Here is an 11,642-nt window from a genome sequence, read left to right as displayed (position 1 = left end):
TACTAGTACCATCGAAGTCATTCCCTGAGTCTTAACAGATGTTCTATCATTCTGTCCCTTCTCCTTATCAGTGTTTTCCACATATTCCTTTCCTCTCTGATTCTGCGCAGAATCTCCTCATTCCTTATATTACCAGACCACCTAGTTTTCAACATACGTCTGCAGCACCACGTCTCAAATGCTTCGATTCTCTTCCGCTCCATGTTTCACTACCATACAATGCTGTACTCCAGATGTACATTCTCAGAAATTATTCCTCAAATTAAGGCCTATGTTTGATAATAGTAGACTTCTCTTGGCCAGGAATGCCCTTTTTGCCATTGCTAGTCTGCTTTTGATGTCCTCCTTGCTCCATCTGTCACTAGTTATTTTACTGCCTAGGTAGCAGAATTCCTTAGCTTCATCTACTTCGTTACCATCAATCCTGATGTTGAGTCCCTCTCTGTTCTTATTTCTGCTACTTCTCATTACTTTTGTCTATCTTTGATTTACTCTCAGTCCACATTCTGTACTCATTAGATTGTTCATTCCATTCAGCAGATAATGTAATTCTTTTCCACTTTCACTTACGATAGAAACTTCATCAGCGAATCGTATCATTGATATCCTTTCACCTTGAATTTTAATTCCATTCCGAAACCTTTCTTTTATTTCCATCATTGCTTCTTCGATGTGCAGATTGAACGGTAGGTGCAAAAGACTATGTCCCTGTCTTACACTCTTTTTGATCCGAGCACATCGTTCTTTGTTGTCCACTCTTATTATTCCCTCTTGCCTCTTGTACATATTGTATAATACCCATCTCTCCCTATAGCTTACCCCTATATTTCTCAGAATTTCGAACATCTTACACCATTTCACATTGTTGTAGGCTTTTTCCATATCGACAAATCCTATGAACGTGTGTTGATTTTTCTTTAGTCTTGCTTCCATTATCAACTGCAACGTCAGAATAGCCTATCTCGTGCCTTTACCTTTTCTAAAGCCATACTGATCGTCATCTAGCGCATCCTCAATTCTCTTTCCCATTCTTCTGTATATTATTCTTGTAAGCAACTTGGATGTATGAGCTGTTAAGCTGACTGTGCGATAATTCTCTCAGTTATCAGTTGTTGCCGTCTTCGGAATTGTGTGGATGATATTTTTATGAAAGTCAGATGGTGCGTCGCCAGACTCATACATTCTACACACCAACGTGAATAGCCGTTTTGTTGCCACTTCCAGCAATTAATTTACAAATGCTGATGGAATGTTATCTATCTCTTCTGCCTTATTTGATCTTAAAATCCTCCAAAACTCTTTTAAATTCAAATTCTAATACAGGATCCCGTATCTCTTCTAAATCGACTCCTGTTTCTTCTTCTTTTACATCAGACAAATCATCCGCTTCATAGAGCCTTTCAATGTATTCTTTCCATCTATCCGCTCTCTCCTCTGCATTTGATAGTGGAATTCTCGTTGCACTCTTGCTTTTAATGTCACCGAATGTTTCTTTGACTTGCCTATCTGCTGAGTCTGTCCTTCCAACAATCATTCATTTTTCGATTCTTTACATTTTTCGTGCAGCCATTTCATCTTAGCCGCCCTGCACTTCCTATTTACCAAATCCTCAGCGACTTCTATTTTTGTCTAGAAGTATTTCTCTGTTACCCACGGTTTCTTTGCAGTTGCATTCTTTGTACCTGTGGTTTTCTTTCCAACTTCCGTGATCGCCCTTGTAAAAGATGTCCATTCCTCTTCAACTGTGCTGTCTACTAAGCTATTCTTTATTGCGATATCCATAGTCTTAGAGAACTTCAAGCGTATCTCGTCATTTCTTATACTTCTGTATCCCAGTTCTTTACTTATTAATTCTTCGTGACTAATGTCTTAAACTTCAACCAACTCTTCATCTCTACTACATTGTGATCTGAGTCTATATCTGCTCCTGGGTACACCTTACAATCCAGTATCTGATTTCGGAATCTTTGTCGACCATTACGTAATCTAACTGAAATCTTCCCGCATCACCCGGCCTTTTCCAAGTATACCTCCTCCTGTTATGATTCTTGAACAGGGTATTCACTATGACTAACTGAAATTTATTACAGAACTCAATTAGTCCTTCCCCTCTCTCATTCCTTGTCCGAAGCCCATATACTCCTGTAGCCTTTGCTTCCACTCCTTCCCCATGACTATTAGATTTTCATCTTTCTTTACATACTGTGTTACTCTTTCAATATCCTCATATAATTTCTCTATATCTTCATCTTCAGCTTGCGACGTCGGCTTGTATACCTGAACTATTGTTGTCAGTGTTGGATTGCTGTCGATTCTGATAAGAACAGCTCTATCACTGAGCTGTTCACAGTAACACAAAAAAATGGTTCAAATGGCTCTGAGCACTATGGGACTTAACATCTGAGGTCATCACTCTCCTAGAACTTAGAACTACTTAAACCTAACTAACCTAAGGACATCATACACATCCATGCCCGAGGCAGGATTCGAACCTGCGACCAGAGCGGTCGCGCGGTTCCAGACTGAAGCGCCTAGATCCGCTCGGCCACACCGGCCGCCACAGTAACACACTTTCTGACCTACCTCCCTATTCATAACGAATCGTACTCCTGTTATAACCATTCTCTGCAGCTGTTGATGTCACCCTATACTTATCTGACCAAAAATCCTTGTCTTTTTTCCATTTCACTTCACTGCCCCCTACTATATCTAGATTGAGCCTTTTCAGATTTTCTAGTTTTCCTATCACAGACAGGCTTCTGTCATTCCAGACTCCGACTCGTAGAATGTTATCCTTCCATTGATTATTCAGTCCTTTTATCATGGTCACCTCCCCCCTGGCAGTTCCCTCCCAGAGATCAGAATGGGGCACTATTCCGGAATCTTTTGCCAATGGAGAGATCATCACGACACTTTTCAATTACAGGCCACATGTCCTGTGGATATATGTTATGTGTCTTTAATGCAATGGTTTCCATTGCCTTCTGCATCCTCATGCTGTTGGTCATTGCTGATTCTTCCGCCTTTAGGGGCAGTTTCCCATCCCTAGGACAAGAGAATGCCCTGAACCTCTGTCCACTCCTCCACCCTCTTGACAAGGCCATTGGCAGAATGAGAGTGGCTTCTTTTGCTGGAAGCCTTCGGCCGCCAATGCTGATTAGTAATCAAAATTTAAGCAGCGGCAGGATTCGAATTACTAATCAAAGACACTAGCCCTACACCATGGGTGTGACAACTGTCATAAATCTCACTTATGGGTAGACGCAAACCCATGTGCAACAGTTGTACGAGGTTGCCAGAGACAATTTTCAGTGAACAAATGGGACAGTATTTAGGCTGACTACTGCCTTGGCCCCTACATGTTACATCCTCAAATCAAGGGGCCAATATACAGATTGTATGTGCAAGAGGACCTGTAGATGTTACTGGAATTGTATCCCCATGTATTACAGAGGATGTGGTTCCAGCAGCCCGACCAATTTTACAGAGCCAGTGCGTGCGTCATTAACCATGCTTACGGAAGATGGGGTGTCGGCTGGAGAGGACCTGTAGCTTGGCCTGCAAGGTCCCCGGACCTCGCCGTTTTATACATCTTTCTCTGGAGGTAGGCCTGCACGCAAACCAAAGTATTTTCTACTCCTGTGGACTCGGAGAAGGAATTATTTGCAAGATTCTTGTCGCAGACACACATGTGTAACACACGCACCTCATGTTTCATGGAACAGAGGACGCCCTGCTAAGTCAGTACTGGCCTTGGGGTGAAATTAAATGTTCACATTTTGAACATTCGCTGTAGCATTGATAAGAACATTAAAGGACTGAAACACGTTTGACATTGTTTTATTCTCACTCACAGCCACTGATTCACCAGGAACCTCCACAGTGATTCAGTACTTGACATCTCGTTGTGTAACGAAGTATGTTTGTTTTTTCTCCATTATCATATCCGTCAGTCTGGACATTGAATTTTTATATACCCTACATGAATATATGACCCTTTTTTTAGCAACAGCAAAGATTCTGGTTTCGGGAGGGTAGGCTGAGTTCACGTAACTTTTTTTTCGCCATTCTGTCTCAGGTTCTCTGCCGTAAACGAAGGTGTTTTCCTTAATCTGTTACAAAACCAACTACAATCGCGAGAAAATTTTCGAGACTGTTAAGACTGAAAGCAACGTCCCAAGAAATCTTTTTTTTTTTTTTTTTTTTTTTTTTTAAAAAAGAAAACAAGTAACAAGCGTAGTTCTGCTAGGGAGGGGTTGGCACTGCAGCCCCATAGCACACACCACCCGTGGATTTTCTTCTGACCTACGGTGAATCAAAGTGTTAACTGAATCCTGACCGTCACTTTTTACTCTCTCATTACCAGAGAACTGCGATATCCGTGCTTGTTGTGATTTTTTGTTCCTATTTGTGTCGTGCCATTTTTTTATGTTTCACGTGAATTCTTATTTTATTGCTATTGACCTGCCAATTTTTTGTGCATTATATCTCCGATCAGGCGAGCACACAGTTACGACAGAAATCATACACAGTTCTCGTAAGAAAATCTGGAAGTTACCGCCAGACTGGTAGTCCTGTTTAATAGCAGTTTGCTTACGAACTTACGAAGTATGAATGCAAACTATGGAACAAAAAGACCTTGACGTGAAAATGTGTCGATATTTTGCAACTCTAGTGACAGTGCGATCTCTTACCTATGATCAAAAAATAGAGATGAGATGAAACGCAGACGTCGGCCAGAAAAACGAATAATTATTAAGTCCACTGAAGATGTAGGAATGTAAAATACGAAACGCGTCTCGAGCAAATTAAAGAGATTGTAGCGAGAGAAATGGTGGTTGCATTTGTAAAACCAATATTTTTGTACTTACTGTGGATGAAGGCAATGCAGCCGAACCTGCTTTGAGAAGTTCATCAACATCCAAAGAAAACTAATAGGGCAATACATGATTGAACTCAAAAATAACATAATGCAATACTACTTTCGCCCTTTCTGGGTGTTTGATGCTGTTAACATTTATCTCTGACGACACTTTAGTTCGGTTGGTAGACCTGTTGTCGATAGAGGTCACGCGAATGAGTGGAAGTGGATCTGAAATGTGCAATGGTCGGACATTTTGTTTTATTACGAAGGTTGTAATTTATTTGTGATACTTTGTTTTAAAGTACAAAAACAATGGGTACACCAAAACAGGATAGTGCTACCGTTTCGAATTCAGTGAAAAAACCGTACGGTAAAATAGTTTTAACTCTGAAGAACTGTTTATTACCCGACGAGAAACTCGTGCCAACCCCCTCTCAGTTGGATGGACTTGATGCTGAAACAGAAACTGATTTGAGGATATTAGGCTGTGAATTAATCCAGACAGCGGGGATTTTGCTCAAACTACCTCAAGTGAGTATTGTTTTTACTATATTACAACATTATTTCTTCTTAATGTATCATAGTTTTGGTTCATCCTTGCGACGACCTTGTTTTGCGAATGGCTTGGACCTAAATCTTCATACGGATGTGTTGTACATTTCTTCTTATAGCGTTGTAAATCTTGTAAACTATGTGAAAAGGGTAGATGTTGGGTGACCAGCACAATTTGAAAATATCGCTCTTGTGATGAGACGACGGCTCTGTGCATTTAAAATAATAGAAAACCTGTTCGTTTCGATAATAAACGTTGGAATTTTACTGTTTTTTTTGTTGTATGCCAAATGTTAAATGTTGCCCAAAATGTGAGTTCCTTAAAGGTAAAAAAATCTGAATGACGTCTGTAATAGAACTTGTGTCAGCGCCAATTTTACGTAGTCCATTTTATCGATAGCGTTATTGTAACGTCTTGTGAAGTATTAAATTTTTCATAGCAGTGTGATAAGTAGGCTAGGCCTTAAAGAAGTTATGTCTCGCAAGTTTGACGGTTTGAATATTTCTTTTTTAATCGGAGAATTCAAGAAATTGTCGACTTAATGTTACGTAACCGTTGTACAAATTTATTGCTCCACGCAGTACTTGCCTAAAATTTTAATGGTGACGCAAATGTATTTACGAAATGCTCCATGTGAGTTAATAAAAATTCATGAAACTTTCAGACTATCACAATGAACAGTAACATGTGACTCGGGCTACACTGCTGCAGATTAGTCGATCACCACAACTAAATATTGAAAAACCTGGTTTTGTGACACTTTCACCACCAAACTATCGTCTTCCAGCCTAACCTATGCTTGGGGAGCACTCCGAATCAGTCTGTAACCACATGCACCTTTTAAATTGTTATTTCATGAAATTAAATGCTATTGGTCAAAGAAAAACGGTAGTGTTGCAAGTTTTAATGTGCTTTGAGTGAGAGTATGTATCTGTAAAAAAGGGAGATAACACAGTGGTAAAGAACACTATGAATCATTTTTTATGATCAGTATTGGCAGTAGATACTAGTTATTATGAACCAACTACAATGGTGGACACAGCATTCACTTCACTGACTTTTTTGCAATGCTAAAAAAACATAGGCTGTGTTCCGTTTCTGTTGGATAGCCAACTGGAGTGAAAGTGGTCCACCCCCTAATTATTCACTGTGGTGACAAGACTGATCTGAAGGTAGGCCTAGCCGAAGTCTATGTTAGCTTAGAAGGAGATAATTCGGTAAAAGTTACGTAGTGGGCACCCATAGCGTTTGGCACAGTTTGTGTGTCATAGTCATCAAAATACTTGTCAGGTACTTGCGCACTGTGTAATACAGTGTTTCTGAGTGTGCTTTGTAGTTTTAGCTTTTATAATTAAAGCTGTATTAAATCTGGTGCGACTGAAAACATCTGGCTACACACAGTTCAAGCCTTATTTTGCATCCACATTTGTTGTCTTTGCCAACTCTTAACGAAATTGTTGGCAGTAACTTGATACATTGCTCTAGCTGCCCAATGTCTTCATATGTGTAGTGACTGAAAAACTTGCATCTTATAAAATTCATCACTGCAGTCTATTTTTGTCACATATTACATAATAAATAAAGTGCAGCCATAGAAAAATTAAGTGGGATGCTACTACTTACTACCAGGATTTTTTTTTCCAGTTTGCTTTATTTTTTGCTCTTGCTGTGGTGGTTGTGATGTCATAGAAGAGTGAAAGGCTTGTCAATTTGTGTTTGAGGATAAAGTTATCTCCAGTTAGTAAGAATTTAATAACTAGGGCTTACTTAATGCAATATCAGATCAGTGAGCAAAAACAACATAGCCTAAACTTGTGGAGATTGTGTAGTGCTTGTTTGTTTGTCCACCCCCTAATTATTCACTGTGGTGACAAGACTGATCTGAAGGTAGGCCTAGCCGAAGTCTATGTTAGCTTAGAAGGAGATAATTCGGTAAAAGTTACGTAGTGGGCACCCATAGCGTTTGGCACAGTTTGTGTGTCATAGTCATCAAAATACTTGTACAGTAGTATTGGTTATGCGAGAAACATGCATAAATAATTTGTATGTATAAAACATTAACATAGCCTAATAGGATATCATAACAGGGGGATAAGGCAGGGAATCAGCCATGGCCTAATCAAAGGAGCCATCCCAGCATTCACCGAAGTGTGGCTTGAAAATCTGTTTCTGTTCCTTTAAAGAAATGTCTGACCTTTACAATCCTTTTAAAAGCAGTTTGTGAGAAATTGCTTCCTTATTTTATCAGATTTCCCTTTGTCAGTTACTTCTGAGCAAGTTTTCATTCAGTGTTGCTGTACAATCACCTTTTAAAAAATGCAGAAATTTAGAAGTTGTTGCAAAGCAAATAGCTTTCTGTTTTCTGTGAAGTATTACATTCAATTGTGAACAAGTTGGTAAATACTTTTATTTTATTGGTTTATTTCCATTAATATTAAGCCCTGCGTCTTGTTAGTGGTCAACAGTGTCTTAATACTGGTGCATAACTAATTAAAAAGAATTATCGAAGATTATTTTTGGACAACTGTTATGGATATACATTGTAAATTTAAATAATGTTTTTATGAGTGTAATTGTAAATTCCACTGAACTGCGCTAGTGTGTTTGTATTCTTGATTTGTCAAGAGTGTTTCTTTAAAAATGCTTGGGAAGGCTCCATAATTATGAATTATTGATAACTTTAATACTGTAAAAAAATTTTAAACTATTTTCCACAGAAGTTATTTGTTAATGTTTTTGCATGCATGACAGTAATCGTAAAGTTTTCCACCAAGCAAGCAGATGAAGCAGATTTTTTTCCCATTACTAAGTCTGTTGTTCTTTTACACCTGTTATTCGGGTGGCTACTCTACTTACTCAGTATTTGAAAGAGAGTTGATAATATTATTTTTGTCAGCCTCAGTCTTTAATACTTTTGTTCTGTTTTATTTGTTTCTCTTCCCTGTGTTATGCAGCAAACAGTTGGTGTTTAAAGCTTTTTTTCTGTAACCAGAGCAAAGGTTTCAATTGTGCTGTTCAACTGTTCACAGAAAATGATCACTTTGTACTTGCTTTCTAGGTAGCAATGGCTACAGGACAAGTTCTGTTTCAACGATTTTATTATTCAACTTCTTTTGTACGCCATGCAATGGAAACTACTGCTATGGGCTGCATTTGCCTAGCATCCAAAATAGAGGAAGCTCCAAGGAGAATACGTGATGTGATTAATGTATTCCATCACATCAAACAAGTAAAGGGGCAGAAGTAAGTATTTTTCACTCTTTTGGTAATATATTAAAGCATATTTTCAACATTGTGCAATGTGTGCTTTTAGTTTCTGCCCTTGATTGGGGCAAATATTTTTAAAAGGGTTGGTGTGACTAGATGTAAAATGGTGCTTTATATTCCCAGGACCCCAAGCACCTGTGGAATTTTAACGAGATTGCATTGAAACAAAAGGCCAAACACTTTAGAGTGAGTAATTGCTTCTACACTTGCATCATTAATTATTTTGTTACATGTGCACTTTAATGCACATGTTAGTGATGCAGTTAGTTGAAAATAACTATTATGACAGATCATTATTAATAAAAACAAAGTGGAGCCGCTGGGAACAAATGAGATTGATTTTTATCTCATTAATTGGCACAGATTGTATATTATAACTTTCAATTTTCTTATTTTCTTCAGAAGAGGATGTACAGATCATAATAAAGTAATTCTTTGATCGGGTAAGTACTGTTTTCTTTTCGTACATAAGTGAGTGAAGTGTACACTTCCGAAAGTGTTGTCCGTTTAGTGTAACGTGTGTAGTTACAAAGTTCAAATATTAGCAATTGGCAGTTTCAGATTAGTAGAGTGGTACCCTTGAAAAAACTATAGCAAAAAATGTTTAGGCCAAGTATTCTGGCAAATGTTTTTCTTTTCTTTTGGATGATTTTTATGGTTACTCATTTTCCTGACGCCAAAAATGGTCAGAATGTTTATTTTTCATTAATCTGACTTTTGAGTTGTCATATCCATGTTGACAACAAGGGTAATTTGAGTTGGGTTCATTTAACACACACATGAAATGATTTTATCATGGAAAAAAGAAATTGTGCTGCTAGTCTTAATTTTGTATGTTTAATCTTTGCAGCCCGCCTTTTAATAACTTGAAAAATTCCGGTTTTATGATGATGTAATGAAAACTCTCACAGTTCAAATTGGGATAGTGCTTTTTTCTGTTAGAGGATGTCATCTATTCACAATGATAGCTGGCTTCGTTCTGTTGCAGAATATCTTCTAATCTTGTGTGTTTCCAAATCATTTCAGACCAGTGTCAATAATTACTAACAATAGCCCTTGAACCGTGTTTCGCCCATAATTAGAAATCATTTATGTTAAGTGAATCAGGCTGTTCTGTCGGTGTCACAATACTTTTCGGGAAGTGGTCCTTTGGTTTAGAATGGTCTTGGAAACATGAAGATAAGTAGATGTTTTGTAGCTGAATGAAACCAGTTATTATGGTAATACTGTGACATTAAACTGTAGTCAAGTACAGTGTCTCACGAAAGACACGTGGGAGGGGTCTACAGGTCACACAGTTTGGTCGCAGCCCACCACTGCACCCAGCTTTTGGACACCAATCTGCGGGTGGTCGGCAGCACATGTGGTTTCTCTGAGTTAAGTGTAAACCTTATTGCCATTTTACCTACTTAAGCTTACCTTTATTTACAGTATGTGCCCAAAATTATATCTCTCTGTGGTAAGAGCAGCCTGACATCTCCTGAACACATTAGCAAACACTTGACAAATTACGGCTGCTGAAATCTTGGGCCTGACTAGCCGAACACTGCCTTCCAACTCTTCAAGTGTGGGAGCGTTGGTTGCATATATCTCGTCTTTCAACATTCCCCAAGCATAAAAATCACATAGATTTAGATTTGGAGAATGAGGAGGCCAGTCAACTATCCTATCATCCAAAACATTTTGTATTGCTGTCACAGGCGATGTGTGGTCTTGTGTATTGTTCACATACCTGTCAGACTGTATTGTTTTGTGGAAAAAGATTGGTCCAATAATTCAGCTTGCACTAATTGCACACCACACTCCTGTTTTCATGTTATGCAGAAGTTGTTGATGTAATTCGTGGGTATTTTCGGAGCTCCAGTGTTAATTGTTCTGAGAATTTACATACCCTGACAAATGGAGCCATGATTCATCAGGAAAAAAGGCATCTTAGGGTCAACTTCCCCATTGTGCACAGACTGTAACAGCCAGTTGCAGTAATGACATCGAGCAACAGTATTTCAGTTCCTCAGTTGATGCACTGCTGTATTTTGTATGGTTTCAATTTCAGTTTGTGCACAGCTCTGTGAGCAGATGCTCGTGGCTAGAAATTGGCTTATATACATTTGCATATTTGACTCCTTTTCACCGGTTATTGCATATTTTACTAAAAACAAGTGACAATGCATGTTTTCGCTCTATGTTTACAATATTTAAAAAAAGTTAGATGAGCAGTCTCTAGCTCGATCTAGTTTTGATGTCTCACAGATTGACCGCTACCTAGAACTGCATGCAGTCACTAACCGGGAGGCAACTGCCTAGTGAAATCATTAAAGAAGAGGAACAGGCAGACAGAGTCATTGCCCCTGTGTGCAGCACACCCCCCGTTAATCCCCTTCGCTGTCACACCGTACGCGTCAGCAACAATTAAATCAAACTATGCAAGCTTCTAGTTACTTGTCCATTGTTTCACTTAGCTTTTTATTTACTTGTACACAGTTGAATGTGTTTACGATGTGTAGTGTGTAACGTGTTGGGCGCCATGCCACCCGAAAAAGGAAACATCATTTCGTGGATAGCTGATCACTCTGGAACATTAACATGACGGAATTGTTTCATATTGTCAAGTTTGCGAGAGAAAGGATCGTACAAAAAAAAAGTGTTGAATATGTCAACACATCAAGACAAGTATTCATATCGTAGGAATGCAGAAGAAAGGACCATGACAACAACTTCTGAAAACAGCAACTTGCACTAGCAGGGATTTGTCCAAAGTTAACAAAAGAAGTCTGTTTAACATGGATCTGTGTGAAGACTTCATCGCAAGCAAAATTCCTTCTCACGAACTTACAAACCCTATACTCAGAGGCTTGCTGCGCAAATATTGCTTAAATCAAAATATACCACATAAATCAACATTGCATAAAAATCATGTACCGACAATTTACATAAATGTTCTGGAGGAAATACGCTATG

General features: G+C 38.7%; 1 protein-coding gene across 2 annotated transcripts in view; it reads left to right on the top strand.

The window, feature by feature from the left end:
- Positions 1-5,072: 5,072 nt before the first annotated feature.
- Positions 5,073-11,642, top strand: part of LOC126475146 (cyclin-L1) — a 70,228-nt gene continuing 63,658 nt past the window's right edge. For both annotated transcript variants that reach the window (XM_050102760.1, XM_050102759.1), the window contains exons 1-2: positions 5,073-5,395; positions 8,476-8,660. In XM_050102760.1, the coding sequence (XP_049958717.1) occupies positions 5,177-5,395; positions 8,476-8,660 (404 nt within the window). In that variant the 5' untranslated portion in view covers positions 5,073-5,176. The remainder of the gene's footprint in view (positions 5,396-8,475; positions 8,661-11,642) is intronic.

This window comes from Schistocerca serialis, chromosome 4 (genome assembly GCF_023864345.2).
Source record: "Schistocerca serialis cubense isolate TAMUIC-IGC-003099 chromosome 4, iqSchSeri2.2, whole genome shotgun sequence".
Classification (NCBI taxonomy): Eukaryota; Metazoa; Arthropoda; class Insecta; order Orthoptera; family Acrididae; genus Schistocerca; species Schistocerca serialis.
This window is presented reverse-complemented; position numbering and strand designations above follow the sequence as displayed.